The 17,840-nt window shown below is 39.5% G+C and overlaps 1 protein-coding gene across 1 annotated transcript in view; it reads left to right on the plus strand.

Moving 5' to 3' along the window:
* Positions 1–6,735: 6,735 nt before the first annotated feature.
* LOC126374380 (alpha-N-acetylgalactosaminidase-like) overlaps positions 6,736–17,840 on the plus strand; it is a 191,249-nt gene continuing 180,144 nt past the window's right edge. Inside the window, exon 1 of the mRNA XM_050021002.1 lies at positions 6,736–6,824. Within this exon, the coding sequence (XP_049876959.1) occupies positions 6,810–6,824 (15 nt within the window). The 5' untranslated portion in view covers positions 6,736–6,809. The remainder of the gene's footprint in view (positions 6,825–17,840) is intronic.

The raw sequence follows: 17,840 nt of genomic DNA on the forward strand, positions 1-17,840 counted from the left end.
AGTTGCATTAAACGTTGAAAACTGCCAACACAAGCTGTGGCGTGCATCGTCAGACAGTAAATTCGTTGTACGTTGGGTGTCAATAATGCAATAAAATGCACGTAAGTATTAATTCATGCTTACATACATACATAAATAGCCTATATAATGTCCCACTGCTGGGCACAGGCCTCCCCTCAATCAACTGGAGGAGGTATGAAGCATACTCCACCACGCTGCTCCATTGCGGGTTGGTGGAGGTATTTTTACTACTAATAGCCGGGACCCACGGCTTAACGTGCCCTCCGAAGCACGGAATCAACTTATTTTTCAGACAATTAGGTGATTCAAGCCTGAAAAGTCCTTACCAAACAAAGGACAGTCTCACAAAGTGATTTCGACAATGTCCCCATCGGTAATCGAACCCGGACCTCCGGATCGTGAGCCTAACGCTCTAACCACTAGACCACGGAGGCTTTAGCTTATTAATTTTTAATTTCAGCATTTTACAATCTTGCTTGAAACTTAGAATAAGCAGGTGCTTATTATAATAGTTTTTTAAACGAAGCCAGGCTTTTAAGAGGATAAAAACTAGAAGCTAAAATGTAGACGGCAGCAGTGTCGAGTGTTTAGTGTTCAGTGTTGACAGTTCTCCATACTGTCCAGCTCAAATTAGTTGTCAATTGCTATAAAACATAGAGCAACGAATGCATCCCGTCTGAAGGACGAGATACGAAAAAGAAAAGCAGTTGGGAAAAGGCAGTTCTGGTTGAAAATAAGTTTTCTTCTTTCCGATCTTTAGGGAATCAATTGTTTCTATTTTTATTGTATTATTTTTTGTCTTTATATTAGTAAGTATAATTGTTCTTGTAATTTCATAAGATTTGTACGCGTATGTAGGTATGTCTATCTGTAGTATTATACACTCCATGTCTCCTTATCACGTAGGTCGTCTGCAAGAAATCTCTTTCTTAGAGATAAGCTTACCTGTATTGTCTGTTTTCTTTGTATGTTGTATATTCTATTGTGTACAAATAAATACATAAAAATAAATAAATATAACGCTATTTTGCAGTTAAACGATTCGTAAAGAGTTATACCATAAAAATAATCAGCAAACTCTTAGAACAGATTCACACATGACCACGGAATCTTCTAAACATACACACATAGCGGTCAAACACATAACTCTCAGTTTTTTTCGCCTTATTCGGGTAAAAATATTAACAACACCTTCATATTTATTTATTTAGGGATCTGGTTGAAAATCCGCGTCGTATTGCACTTCATGTGGGTCGATACGACATTAGCCGAGCTAGTACCCATTTTAGTTAATAATAATAATAAAAAAAACACTTTATTGCACACAAATTTACAAAACATTTAATTTTTTTTGATTATTATTATTAACTAAAATGGGTACTAGCTCGGCTAATACACAAATGTGTATTACACATTCATATATATACTTAATATATATTATACTAAATATATATACTATACACATACTATTCATATATATATACTTTGGTAAATATAAGTAAAAATAAAATATTAGTTGCAAGACGATGATTTAACCAAGAAAAAAATTGTGAAGTTTAGTTTAAGTTTTAAGTCTTACATTTCAAATATGTTCAAATTTTAATATTAATGTAACGTCTTGAACCTAAATAAAGATTTTATCTATCTATCTATTTATATTATGTGTCACTGAAGAAGAGGAGGTTCGTGCTCCTCAATGCTCGAGGATTCTTTTTTTAATCATGAAAGCAGCCAGAAAAGACAATCAACCGATTTCAGGTTATTTCACGACTTTTATTGGTACATAACATAAATAGCCTATATTCGTCCCACTGCTGGGCACAGGCCTCCTCTCAATTAACCGGAGAGGTAGGTAGGTAGAGGTATTGGTATTCGACAGTAAAAGTAAACCCCTAGGTACTATAACGCCCCTATTCCCCCGAATAGAAAACCGATGGAACCATCAAAAATTCATTTATCATTACAAAAGGTTTTTATTCACCATTGCGATGCCAGCATAGCAACAGTGGCGTGGAAAGGGTACAGAGGCGGCCCGCTTCGGGGGTCACCCCAAAGCGGTCGCGCCTTTAGGGGTGACACCCAGGGCGGGCCCCCACTAACTACGGGTGTCACCCCTGAAAAACAACAAAAACTAACATAAAGCTAGCATAAAGTGAAAAATATACCTACATACATACATAAACTCACGCCTATTTCCCACCGGGGTAAGCAGAGACTATAGAATTCCATTTGCTTCGATCCTGACACACTTCTCTTGCTTCCTCCACATTCATCAATCGCTTCATACACGCACGTCGGTTCAGAGTAGATCGTATTAAATCTTTTCTAAGGACATCTCCATAAATATAGCTAAAATACTTAAAATATACCTAGGTATAACTTCAATAAACTTTTATATTGGTTTCCACGATGAATCCCTTTAGGGGTAAAACTACGTTGACGTCATCTTTCCTTTAAACGCGTTATGCACTATCTAGGAAAACTAATAAATTAGGTACTTAATTTATTAATTCAAAAGTAAATAAGCATGATCTTATTTATTTATAACGACCTCCGCGGTCCAGTGGTTGAGCGTTGGGCTCACGCTCCGGAGGTCCCAGGTTCGAATCCCGGTGGGGACATACCACAAAAAATCTTTGTGATCTCTAGTTTAGTTACCACCTGATAGTCTGAAAGTAAGACGATCCGTGCTTCGAAAGGTACGTTAAGTTGATGGTCCGGGTTTCTACTTACTGATTTAAGTATGTAGTTGTTGTATGAGCCAGGGACCTTTGGCGGTTCAATAGTAACCCTGACACCAGGGTGGATGAGGTTGGTAATCCACCTCACAACTCACACGATAGAAGAAGATTTGTTTATACCTATACTTACCTGTATTCGGCTGGTTTTTCCTTCGCGAGTTGAAAGGTCAGACAAGCAGTCGCTGTGAAAGCTGTCAAATCTTCAGCTTAGTTAAGCTAACCCCGTGTAAAAACAGAACAACGTTAGGTAGATGATGATATTTACCTACACAAGTATGTGCATGTGTAAGTGTACCTACTCATTTTTGGGGTGACACCCCGACTTCTGCACCGGGTGTCACCCTTGCTACGCCACTGCGTAGCAACACCCGTTTCTATGCTAACTTGCGGTTTAAACTCCTAAAACCGACTTGTGATGAGCATTTTCCACATAGACAATGGACAGGCCTTTTGTTTTAGAAAAATACGCCATGATTCGAGCTGGTAAACGTCGGTAGAGTGCCGGTAGAAAAGAATTTACATCTGAATATAGCTTGGCTGTTGCACTATATAAAGCTGCATACATACACCGTCGCTCTTGTGTTTCGGAAGCGGGATTTATGTGATTTTACGTCATTTCGTGTGGGTTGTTAGGTCAATGACCAATTTCATCAACCGTGGTGTCATGGTTACTATTATTGAAACCACTTTTGATGAAAATGTAAACAAATAAATTGGAACAAATAAACAAATAAATGAAATAAAAATGCTTCTTCAAAAAGGGAACTGTCCAGGGTGCGTTCACCAAAAATAATATAGATGGTACTCTTCAGATTTAACGTTACAATAACCAATTTTCTCATAAGTCGGGTACATACTTAATCAAAAATATAATGTTTTTGCAAATCGCTTGATTTTTGGATCGGATTATGCATAGAATTATGTTGCTTCCTACATTAATTTGTTTATTTTGTACAGAATAATAATGAGTGGAAGATGTTTTGTGCCTGGGGGTAACAAAAAGGATCATCTAACTTCTAAATATATAAAAGGAGAAACTGACTGACTGACATATCAACGCACAGCCTAAACGGCTAGACGTAGGTACTTGAAATTTGGAAGGGACGTAGCTTAGGTACCGTAGAGGTGCACTAAGAAAGGAATTCCCGGAATTTCCATAGAAACGAGAATTAGCGGGAAAATCCTTTTGTATGAAAACCGCTTAAGTTAGACGCTTGAAAGGCATGCAGGTACCATAGTAAACTTGAAGCTTAGTTGCAACAGGATATTGCTAAATTCCCACGGGAACGGGAGCTAGCGGGAAAATTTGTATGAAAAAATCTAAACTGCACAAGTTAGATGCTTGAAATTTGACATGCACTCCCCCACACACAAAGATCTCTCTTTTATAACACGTCACGGGGACGAAGTCGCGGGCAAAAGCTAGTCATTTATACCCAAAAACAAAGATAAAATTATTTATTTATTTCGTTTCTACAGTTTTACATTCAGCATTTATGTCTCTTATCCATAAAGTTTATAGGTTAAACGAACGAGAAATATTACAGCGCCATCTATAATTATTTTTTTGGGAAATGTCCTCTGGAAAGCCCTCATCAGGTCACGTCATATAGAGGCGCAGTGTCAAGGTTATTTCCCGACAGGACCATGTGATCCATTGACAGTTACATCGGATCCCACAAAAAGTATCCCGCTGTCGAAAACGCTGTCGACACCGCCTGTGTCTGAATTGACCTTAAAGACCGCAGCATACTTGTTCGGTTCGGCATGTTTACGAGCCATGTTGTGTGTAAATGTGGAAGTAAATGTTCGGGAAAGCGGCGTCGCTTTAAGCAGTTCAGTTTTATAATTCTCTGGTTCGTATTGCTATTGATGTTTGCCAGTGTTTATTAATTGAAGTTGCCTTGAATTGAATTTGTGAAAGTCATTTAGAATAAGAAGTCTTATTTAATAACATAACATAATCTCAAGACTATAACCACATTGGGGTAGAGTATGCTGTTAGACCATGATAGGCCCTGAACCGTTTTTTATTTGACGTGACTTATTGTAGATTTGCCGCAAATGGCATTAACTACTTGGCCGGAAATATGGGGAGCGCTGAGGGATCTATTTGATTTGATTTAATTTGAAGGAAGGCGGGTAGTAGGGCTTAGGTAGGTTCGGGGGTAATATGAGCGATCGATGAATGTGGAGAAAGCAAGAGGACTGTGTCAGTATCGAAGCAAATGGAATTACATAGACTCTGCTTACGACCTTACGACAATTGGAATGAGTTTATATATGTATGTATGTTAGAAAAAGAAGCAAGAAAACACGTTTCTTTTTGTCTTGACAGGGAATTAAACATTTTTATGTTATCTATCGATTTTACTTATGACGTTCATCTAATAGAAACCTTCGACTACCCCAATCGGGATATATCCGTGAGCTTATGTTATGAAAATTCATATCCAGACAAAATATTAAACTACAACAATTTTTCAAACGAAACTCATCTGAGTTCACATTTAAAATATGCCAATGCCAATACAAAGAAGAATTTCTCGGATCTGTACCAAAGTTATGTTTGAAATAACAGACGGGCGATATGCGACAAGACGAGGAGCCCCTGACGTAACGAATGAGACGACGAGTTACAGTACAAATATTTCATTCTGTTACTGTTTCGAGATGTATGTTGCTGGAAACGACATTAATTGAAAAGCAAGAGGGAAACCACTGCTTAATTTTTCCCTAAATGCGTGGAAGATACTACACCGAAAAGCGCGTGGCTCTTAAGTTAGTGATGATATGAAAATATAAAATATTTTTTGTTAGTCTAGATCTGTCTTTATTTAGTAATCAGACTTTATCTTTGACCCAGGAGACTTCCGAATTAACCATTTTTTTTACTTATGTAGATGTCGTGGCCAGATTTTAGAATTGATCATTTCATGATGTAATCGATCATTTGTAACATTGTTTTTATAAGAAAACTAGCTTTTGCCCGCGACTTCGTCCGCGTGGCGTGTTATAAAAGAGAGATCTTTGTGTGTGTGTGGGAGTGCATATCAAATTTCAAGCATCTAACTTATGCAGTTTAGATTTTTCATACAATTTTTTTTTCCCGCTAACTCACATTTTTCAAAATACAGCCATAACTAAACTTTATATTTACTAAGGTATGCATGCATGCTAGATTGAAAACATAGATCTTACGCGGTTTCTTGTTTTTTCCCGGTAACTCCCGTTTCCGTCGGAATTTTGCAATATCCTGTTGCAACTAAGCTTCAAGTTAACTGAGGTACCTGCATGCCAAATTTCAAGCATCTAACTTAAGCGGTTTAGATTTTTCATACAAAAGGATTTTCCCGCCAATTCCCGTTCCCGATCGAATTCCGGGAATTCCTTTCTTAATGCACCTCTACGGTACCTAAGATACGTCCCTTCCAAATTTCAAGTGCCTACGTTTAGCCGTTTAGGCTGTGCGTTGATATGTCAGTCAGTCAGTTTCTCCTTTTATATATTTAGATAAAGGAATAATAATAATTAAATTTCATGAAATGGTTGAACACATCATGAAATGATCAATTCTACGATCTGGCCACGACATATAGGTACATAAGTAAAAAAATAGATCAATTGGATAATTTCCTAGGTCAAAGATAAATTCTGATTACTAAATAAAGACAGATCTAAAACTAACGAAAAGCATTTTCTTTTTTCACATCTTCACTAATTTGAGAGCCACGCTCTTGTCGGTGTAGCATCCTCAATGCTACTTTTTAGGGAAGAATACAACAGTGGTTTCCCTCTTGCTTTCTGCCCCGCAGTACTCTGTCTGATGCAAGTGGGATGGCGCCCAGAGTAGTCTATCTCCAGAGTACTCTTCTATTACATTAAACCCACATCCCACATGAAAGAAAACTATAAAATATTTAGATGTTTGCGTTGCTTATATATTTGAAATTAAATGTTTCATCTTGTTTATAGATTCATTCCTGTGTTCCTGAATGAAACATATTTTCCACATCTTTGCCGATACCAACAGAAGTGACTGAAGACATGAAAGAAATCAGGGTAAGTTAATTTACGTTAAGGTAAATAGGATTCTGAAAACCTTCAGTCGATTGTCAATCATTTGTCATTTTTTGTTGGAGCCAATGCATTTCTCTATCATGTTATGTTAGTGGCGTACACTTTGACGGAAGGCACAGGCTTTCTTTGACATAGAAGTTGACTGTTCTCAGTCAACAGTCGACAGTCAACAGTCAGTGGCTAAGAACAGTCAACTTCTATGTCACAACTGGCATAGGCAGCATAATGTACGGAATATATAAGGTCGGACCTTTCTAGAACCTGTTTTTTTGTAATGCTATATTATTATAACAGACGGGCGATATGCGACAAGACGAAAAACCCCTGACATAACGAATAAAGTTTTAAACTTGTAATTTTATTAGGTAATATCAATCATTTCAACATTTTAATATAACGGAACATCAAATTGTAAGATTGAATTTACTTTTCAAATCCAAACCCCAAAGTAAAATATTGTGCTTGGATATGTCGGCCACAAACGGCTACAGGTACAACTCATTATAATAATATATGGAACCCACACATATACAGCCTCCGTGGTCTAGTGGATAGAACGTTGAGCTCATGAACTGGAGGTCCGGGTTCGATTCCCGATGGAGACACTGTGGAAATCATTTTCTGAGACTGTCCTTTGTTTGATAAGGACATTGCAGGCTTGTATCACCCGATTGTCCAAAAACGTAACATGATTCCGTGCTTCGGAAGGCACGCTAAGCCTTTGGTCCCGGGCTACTAGCCTAAACACCTCCGCCAACCCGTCATCCGTCATTTCGCAAGGTGTTGTGGCTGAGGAGAGGAAATGACAAGAAACTGCAACAGCAACACATCTTTTAAATCAATGAAGGTACATTACAAGTTATTTAATAACTAGAGGTACACATTCAATACTTACCAGACATTTTTATAATTTAGGTAATCATTAACCTTATAATAAGTTTTTTTACATTATCTTTAACGTTTCTAGAATCTTCTCTAGATCCACGGCCTCACACAGCCAGGCACAGTTGTGGCCGCGAAATACAGTTCGTTGTATTCTGTTACAAACAAACCGACAAAAAGTTAAATTCTGAAAGTTCAGCGCTTCAGCGACATAGCTTTAGGAATGTAGGAATTGTAGAATTTTCCACCGCTGGTTGGTCATTTTATGGACATAACTTTAGATCGCGGGAGGATTACCTACTTCCGCTTCTTCAGGTATGTTTTGTGAGGTCGATGACTTAAATTTTTGTACCAGCGCTCTCCATTTGTCTAGACAAGTAGTTAAAGCCACCTGAGGAAAACCAAAACACGTCACGTCCAAGATAAAGCGGTTGATGTCCGGTTTTATCAATTTATTCAGCCGTCATGGCTTATGTAACTACTACGTACTTGCTTTTATGTAAGTAGATAGATATCCGAACTAAACACTGATTGTATGTCTTCGTAGTGTCGAATCATCTTACTTCATTTCCTACTGTCCTACTGAGGGACTTTCCACACTACATTCTGTATCAATATCTCAATAGTAACCTTGACACCAGGGTTGATGGGGTTGGTAATCCGCCTCACAACCCACACGATAGAAGAAAATACATAAAGCGCGCTACGAAAAGAGTCCACGAATTTTGATAGAATGAATGGACAATATAAATATAATGAATTTGAAATATATAAAATTGAAATATAGAATGGTTTTAATCTATAATTCTTTATTAAAATTCATAAATAACTATAAAAACTTAGTCTAATTACACATAGATACAAAATGATAATTAAAATTGATTAAAATATAGAATTAAAATATAGAATTTAAAATATTTAAAATATAGAATTGATTTATATTAATAATGTAACATGACCCGGCATAATGTTTTATTCACACCCTAAATTAACTCTTGTACTATAAGGGAAAAAAGTCGTAAAAACGCAATTGCCAACACCTATAAACTCGGAAACTGCAGCGTTGGCCAGGAGCATCCTCTTTTCAGCAGAAATATTGTGAACCTCCAGGGACTCTAAGTTATGTCCGGGAAAATGACCAGCGCATGAAAATTCCACATTCGTGTCACCGACTTCCGAAGTGAACTTTATAAAGTAACCATACATCACGTCACAAACCATCACGTCTGTATCGACTCTCACGGCCTCCGTGGTCCAGCGGTTGAGCGTTGGGCTCACGATCCGGAGGTCCCGGGTTCGAATCCCGGTGGGGACATATCACAAAAATCACTTTGTGATCTCTAGTTTGGTTAGCACATTACAACAGGCTGATCACTTGATTGTACGGAAGTAAGATGGTCCGTGCTCCGGAAGGCACGTTTAGTCGTTGGTCCTACTTAATCACCCCCCTAGCATTATCCCGTTTTTTTACAGGGTCCGCTTATCTAATCTGAAGATTTGACAGGTTGAGGTTTTTTGTACGTTTTTTCAAAAGTCGCGGGCGGAAAGTTTGTCTAGCTGGTTTCCCTCTGCTCTGTGGCTGTATTGTTATTTCTGTCGCATCCGTGAGTTGTGTGGTATCCGTGTCTATCTTTCCTTTTTTTTAAACGTGACTTATTGTAGATTTGCCGCAGGTGGCATTAACTACTTGGTCGGACAAATGGGTAGCGCTGAAGGCTCTCACCCGGTAAAAATTAACTTCTATCTTCTATCTGTCCATACTTTAAATAAACCCACGTCGAACACATTTTCCTTACCAAACTTGCGATTAACACAGTCCAGAATCGTGTGCCGAAAACATTGTTCAATTTTGTCACGGATCCTTTCGTCCTTTTGTGTGAAGCACAAACGATTTTTGAGAGTAACTATTTTGTGACGTCACACTATGGACCGCTTTGGGCACGAGCGTCACGTTTTTTTAATCATCACTATACGAACTGTGCATACGAATTTTTGCCTCCAAAATGTGTGACAATGCTCAGTCGGGGTTTGTGGATAGTAGGTTACGAAGCCTGATATTACTTACAGTTTGTAGACCACTGTGTATGGCTGCATAAAACAGCAAAAAAGGCACACAGTTTCCTTAACACATAACATAGCACGCCTCTTGTCCCATGTAATAAGGGACGACCCATTAGCCGGGTACCAATTCTGGAAATCACGTGATATCAATTCTCTATGACTTCAAGCTCATGAAGAAGAACTCAATAGATTTTGAGGTTACAGGTTCGAATCCAGCACAGGCCTAAACCAATGACTTTCGAATTTGTTTTCGAATTTATGTTTGGATCATAATAATTATTATCACGTGCTCAGCGGTGAAGGAAAACGTCGTGAGGAAACCCACATTCCCAAGGAGCTCGGTGGCGCAGCGGTAAACGCGCTCGGTCTGCGATTGTTTAAGTTAAGCAACTTTCGCCCAAAAAACCACAAAAAAAAAAGTTTTCATCTCGAGCTCCTCCGTGCTTCGGAAGGCACGTTAAGCCGTTGGTACCGGCTGCATTAGCAGTCGTTAATAACCATCAATCCGCACTGGGCCCGCGTGATGGTTTAAGGCCCGATCTCCCTATCCATCCATAGGGAAGGAACGTGCCCCAGCAGTGGAGACGTTAATGGGCTGATGATGGTGATCCCCTTCGCGGGTAGGAAGGTCAGACAGGCAGTCGCTTCTGTAAAAAACCGGACCTGTCAAATCTTCAGGTTAGGTAAGCGGACCCCTGTAAAAAACGGGATAATGCTAGGGAGATGATGATACTTTTGGACGGGACTTTTTGAAGGGAATCGGGAATTTGGAAGGGACTAGCCTACAGCCATTATAATGGCCGGGTACAAATTCTGGAAACCATGTGTATCAGTTGTCTTTGATCCGAACATTACACGTTCCGTCACTTCTTCTATCGTGTGGGTTGTAAGGTGGAGAGTGAACCAACCTCATCAACCCTGGTGTCAGGGTTATTATTGAGCCGCCAAATGCCCCTGACATGGCTCATGTAACGACTACTTACTTACATCAGTTAGTAGTAACCGGGACCAACGGCTTAACGTGCCTTCCGAAGCACGGATGATCTTACTTTTGGACAATAAGGTGATCATCCTGTAATGTCCTAACCAAATTAGGGGCCACAAAGTAATTTTTGTGATTTGTCCCCACCGGGAATCGAACCCAGCACCTCCGGATCGTGAGCCCAACGCTCAACCACTGGACCACAGAGGCCGTCACTGATTTGCTGGTTTAAGATCGTTTTTACAGCTTTCCACTGCAGGGCAGCGTAACAAATTGTCAAAGCCCCCAAAAACAATAAGTTACGCAGCGGATTTTCTAATACAAAAATAGAGTTTGCGTTCTGCACGGAGTAGATAAGGCTTTTGTTATACAAATAAACATGGCGGATTTCGCCCTTTGTTTGTCTAAGTTAAACTGTTATAAACCTGGTAAAGTAACGTTTTGAAGATAATTAAAGCACATAATAACGGGTTCTTACCGCGTTTAAATTGGGATATGAGACTCCCGATATTTCGACACTGTTGCAAGTGCCATGATCACGGGATGACTGATGAGATTGGAGTGGAGTAGATCCATAATTTTCTACGGGCAGACATATCTGTCTACCCTCTTTCTTTGCCGCTTGTTTATGTTTTTGATATCGGAATGTTCGGAACCATCTGAACTCGCACCAAACTCACTACGACAAACCGCACTCACTGTGTCCTCACGTTTTTTCACCACATTAGGCCGTTTCAAGCTTTTTACAACACCTACTACTGGATTCCACATGGTCGATAAGTCGATAATTTTTGAAGATAAGTATGCGATTTATTAACATAACAATTACCTAATCCAGCAATGTTTTATATTTGTTTGTTTTCAAGTATATTCCGATGAAAGGCTTCCAATAATTAATTAAAATAATCCATTTATCTGAGGCTCTCAGTGAGCCCAATGCAAATTAACAAGGCAGAAATGTCCGGACTAATACTGATTGTTTATGGATTTTTGATACTATTGATATATCAAAATCAAATCAAAAATGTGTTTGTTACAAAAGCAAGCTTACGGACATATCCTAATTGGGGTAAACAGAGGTACATCCATCATACCTCACCGAGTTTTCTGTTGGACCAATTTGATAGGTAATTAAATTAAAACTTAAAAAAAGAAAAAATAAAAGCCGTCTGTTTATAAACAGACTACGACTTCAAAAAAGAGGTTATCAATTTGACTCGTATTAGGTAATACTATTTAGTATATTATTTGATGCAGGTAGAAAGACCAAAAATGTTGTGGGTAAAAAGTGAGTGTAAGGAAAGACCCAACTGCATTTTCCATCCATTGTCGTAGATAAAGTAACCACGATGATGCATTTGCAGGGTTGTAGCAAAGGTTGCTGTTAGCACGGAATTCAGAATTTAGATTCTGATGTCGTAATCAACAAGTTTTTTTTTTTTAAAGAACGTCTAGAGCTCTGTGCCGAGGTTTTTCTTGCAGCTTCTTTTCCCCGGCTATACAGGTTGTGAGAAGCTGCAGTAGTTTTAGGCGGATGAGACGTTCGTTGTTACCTGCTAAATAAAGATATTTTTGAATTTGAATTATTTTTTACTTTTTCGGACAGATCTTCAAGTCGGTTTATATACATAAACATAATTATGGAGCATACTCCACCACACTGCTCTGCTGCAGGTTGGTGGAGGTGTTTAAGCTAGTAACCCGAGACAAACGGCTTATCTTGCCTTCCGAAGCACGGAATCATCTTATTTTTTCGGACAATTAGGTGATTCAAGCCTGAAATGTCTTTACCAAACAAAGAACAGTTTCACAAAGTGATTTCGACGATGTCGATTTAAGGAATCCAACCCGGACCTCGAGATCGTGAGCCCGCAAAGCGGTTTAATTATTTTAAATCACTTTTATTTACGTTATATAGACCTTTCTTACTAATATATTTTAATATAACAAAGCAAGGAGCTCGGTGGCGCAGCGGTTAACGCGCTCGGTCTGCGATTGTTGAAGTTAAGCAACTTTCGCAAAGGCCGGTCATAGGATGGGTGACCACAAAAAAAAAGTTTTCATCTCGAGCTCCTCCGTGCTTCGGAAGGCACGTTAAGCCGTTGGTCCCGGCTGCATTAGCAGTCGTTAATAACCGTCAATCCGCACTGGGCCCGCGTGATGGTTTAAGGCCCGATCCCCCTATCCATCCATAGGGAAGGCCCGTGCCCCAGCAGTGGGGACGTTAATGGGCTTATGATGATGATGATAACAAAGCGTCACACCTTTATCCCCAAAGGGGTAGGCTGTATAATACAATATACACCCACATCTCTCCAGCTATGTTAAACTTAATAAATAATGATCACATCTACAATCTCACCATGAAAGTAAACACCAAGCGTATTTCTTCAACACTTCCGCAATCACAGTGCATTCAACTGAAGGCATTGTCCAACTACGAATCGATCTTGAGACAATGGACGTTGCAGGCAAGCAGAATACAAACTGAGCTGAATGAGCAAACGGGTCAGTACAAAAGTAAACTCTAATCTTATAATCAATAGAAGTCATTCAACTGCTTATCTTCCTGAGCATCTCTTAAAACAGTCAGAGGTTCTGAGTGTTTTCTGACATGTTGGCCTCCGTAGTCCAGTGGTTGAGGTTTCGGTTCACGATCCAGAGATCCCAGGTTGGAATCCCAGTGTAGGGACTCAATAATCACTTTGTCATCCCTTGTTCAGTTAGGATATTACCGGCTGATGCGATTGCCCGAAAGTAAGATGATCTGTGCTGCAGAATGTATAAACCATTGGTCCCGGTTATTCTTCTTACGGTTTTTGAAGCTTAAGGTTAATAGGCATTTGCAAAGTGAGTTTTTTTAGACATGACTAATTGTAGATTTGCCGCAGATGTCATTAACTACTTGGCCGGACAAATATAGAGTGCTGAAGGCTCTCACCCGGTACAACGTTTAAGACAACAGGCCTGAGGGTGCCCAGTTGGGCGTGAACCCCGGCTCAGGGCGTCGTCTGAGAGGAAAAGTATTTGGAAGTATTAATCGACCCTAGTGGGTCGATAGCGATAAGCGCTGATTGAGGGAAATCGTTGACCACACTGACGGTGTTGGTATCGGGGTCTTGAAGTGTTTGGTGTCGCGAGCTGTTTGGCCGCCTCTATGGCTAGAGTAATCAGGTAGTCGGGATCGTATATTACGTCCTTCAGACGCCGATACTTTTCAGTACCGTCCCTAAGCGCCAAAATGAGTGTGTACCACCTAAAGCCACATCATTACTTGCCATCAGGTCTGCCACTAAAGTAGGAGTGGGAAGTTAAAACTTTGCAGCCTTTTTGCTTACAGCCGCTATGCGAGTATTAGTCTTACAAAATGTCTATCTGAGAACATCAGTTCTCACCTAATATCAATTAGGCAGCTAAATTACTCAATTGTATAACAATATAAACATACACAACATAAATAGCCTATATACGTCCCACTGCTGGGCACAGGCCTCCTCTCAATCAACCGGAGAAGGTATGGAGCATACTCCACCACGCTGCTCCACTGCGGGTTGGTGGAGGTGTTTTTACGGCTAATAGCCGGGACCAACGGCTTAACGTGCCCTCCGAAGCACGGAATCAACTTACTTTTTCGGAAAATCTGGTGATTCAAGCCTGAAAAGTCCTTACCAAACAAAGGACAGTCTCACAAAGTGATTTCGAAAATGTCCCCATCGGGAATCGAACCCGGACCTCCAGATCGTGAGCCTAACGCTCTTACCACTAGACCGCGGAGGCTGTCATTTTTTTAAAGACCGTGTAGGGCCCTTTGCCGTGCTTTTTCTTGTAGCTTCTTTACCCTGGCTATACAGGTTGTCAAAAGCTGTAGTAGTTTTAGGCGGATGAGACGTTCGTTATGTAAAAATTGACGATTCAAAGTGTAACTATGTCACCTACTGTATAAAGATATTATTGAATTTGAATTTGTTCACCCGCATGTCATCCCTAATATGTCGTCAAAGTAAATTTCAGTTAAAAGTATCATGTCACTCCAAATATGATTTCACATTTAAGGGCGAAAAATATGATCTTCAAAACTTACGTTTATCAACTTCAAGAACTCGAAAACAGGCGCTATGTCCAGGTATATTTTATGCAGAAAATCTCCAAAATACAGTTGTCGAGACTTGTGTCTTGTAGGACAAAGGGTAACAATCAAAATCAGACAAACGTTGCAATCTAGACATATTCAAAAGGAAATAGCGCAATTTAACTTTCGAGACAATTTGCTTTGTTCAGGCTGCCTGACTATATAGACCGAGAGACAGTGGTTCGAAATACAACTATGCTTATGAATATGATTTATATGAAATTAAATAATTATTTCGGATATTTATCCATATTTTGTTAGTAACAGAATATATCTAAGTTAGTAAAGTTTATAACTTTCATTGGATGTCACATGCATGTACATCCAGTGAGTGAGGATGGGACTGTCCATCTTTTGTGAGACCACCTTCAGGAGACTGTTGCTGCTGCCCCGCACTCGCTCCCACAGAGAAGCCACACGCTTGCGTAGAACAGCCTGGAAGCCATCAGTGCTCCAAGAGGCGAACATCCCCGAGGCACTGCAGCGCCACGGCATCCCCAACAACCCCCTGAAGGCGTTGTTATATGAACACAGCTCAAGCCAGTTGTTCCGCGATAGGTTTGGCAGAATCACAAGTAATCAGAACACAACTTAAAGTTATGAGACGATACGATATTCTTCTTTTTTTTTCTAGAAAATCATGACAGCAGAAGGCTAATTATTATTCATGACTAATTATAAATAATAAAAGTCAAAAATCCCACCTTCTGCTATCGTGTGGGTTGTGATGTGGAATATCAACCTCATCAATCCTGGTGTCATGGTTACTATTGAGCCGCCAAAGGCCTCTGACATGGCTTATGTCACGACTACTTACATACATCAGTAAGTGGTAACCGGGAACAACGGCTTAAAGTGCCTTCCGAAGCACGGATCATCTTACTTTCGGACAATCAGGTGATCAGTCTATAATGTTCTAAACAAATTAGGGACCATTAAGTATTTTTTGTGATATGTCCCCACCGGGAATCGAACCCAGGACCTCCGGATCCCATGACGTTGCCTTTCTCGTAAGCTCCATTTTGACAAATCATATTTGGATTTATGTTTACTACCGAATTGTAAAGTTGGTGTGAGTTTTATATGTGTGAGCTTATAATTATTAGTTTTATTGTACCATCAATATTTTTTCGCCGCTGTCTCTTAATCTATAGCGCAGTTCTTGGGCACAGAGGTTTAATCTCGTATAGAGCAGAGCAGATCTCGTGTCGTAACTGCGCTGCACTGTATCAGCATTCTAGATGCATCAAACAATGAGGTCTAGTCTCCTGTGGGAATCTAAGTCTTGGTTAGACTTAATATTCTTTCTTCAAAAATTTGTGGGTAATATTCTTCTTGTTCGACTTTCGTATCTTGTTTAACGGGACTTTTGTAGATTTGCTGATCGATGAACTACTTGGCCGGACTTATATTGCATAGTATACTTTTCCCTTTGGATACTGGAGGAATTTTGAATGTTTGTTTGTTTGTTTGGTCTGTGCTGGTGATGATTTCAATACATCATCATCAATTTAAGAGCCACGCTCTTGTCGGTGTAGCATTTTCCATTCCAGTCTATCAAAGGCCAATTCCTTGACTTCTCTATAAGACACGACGTTAACCTTTGATTTCAATACATACCACTTAATTTTATTTTTAATTATACTATCATTTTCTTATCGGGCGAACAGGAAAGAGACGGGCAATCGATAGGCATAAAATTAAAAACCCCTCTAAAACTTTTATATATTGCCCAATAACCCGACAGAATTAAGTTGATAGCACTGTCAAACGGGTTGAATACCAGCGGGATGCTTATTTTATCCGTCCGAGTTATTCATTGATTTTAAAATTATAACAATATGGACGATTGACAACTTTCCTTTTTGGCGGATAAGAAAATGATGGATACAACTTAAAATAAAATAAGGAAGTGTCTGCAGGAATCGGAGTCATTGTCCCACTGTTTGGCAAAAGCCTTTTCTTTGGAATGGGTACTCAAAAATATAACAAACCTAATGCCTAAACCAAACAAAGCGGGTAAGTCATTGATCTCACAACCCCCACGACATCAAGAAGATGGGTATTTGACCTAACAACCAATAGGAGAGAAACATAATTGACTTTTCAGTTTCAAGAATGGGATAATCTGCTTACATCTATTTTGGTAGACTGTTAAGAGTATTCATACATATAACAGTCTATTTACATCCTATCTACGTATACTATTATGTATTCCATGGTCTAGTGACCTTCTTATTGTGTGGGTTGTGAGGTGAATTACCAACCTCATCAACTCAATGGTGTCATGGTTATTACTGAGCCGCCAAAGGCCCCTGTCATGGCTCATGTAACGACTACTTACTTAAATCAGTACGAGTAAGTAGTATCCAGGACCAACGGCTTCCGAAGCATAGATCACCTTACTTTCGGACAATCGTGTGATCAGACTGGAATGTCCTCACCAAACCAGGGCTCACAAAGTGATTTTGTGATATATCTTCACCGGGATTCGGATCGTGAGCCCAACGCTCGACCACTGGACCACGGAGGCCGTTCCCTGTCGCTGACATTTCATCAATATTCAAAGAAAATATACTGAAAAACGGAGGTCAACCTCTTCTGCTTTTGATCAGAAATCAAAGGGTGTAACCGCATACTTTTTAGCACCGGAGCCATCTCAACTTTCTTTTGCAAGCAATATTTTTACCTTTGAATGCAGTGCACTTCAAAGTGATTCAGAAATATATTTCACATTTAAATTATGATGCTTAGGTAAGAGTAGATGAAAGAAAATATTTTCGAGATTATTATAACGATGAGAACTATTGGTACCTCAGTGGTGTATTGATTAGGCAGCTTGACCTTTAGGGCCATATTTTACTAATAGGATACTTACTTATTATGGACGCGTCACCACGGTTGCTGCAAACGATATTGTACATTGATTCCCAATGCCATAAAC

The sequence above is a fragment of the Pectinophora gossypiella genome, chromosome 17, assembly GCF_024362695.1.
Source record: "Pectinophora gossypiella chromosome 17, ilPecGoss1.1, whole genome shotgun sequence".
Classification (NCBI taxonomy): Eukaryota; Metazoa; Arthropoda; class Insecta; order Lepidoptera; family Gelechiidae; genus Pectinophora; species Pectinophora gossypiella.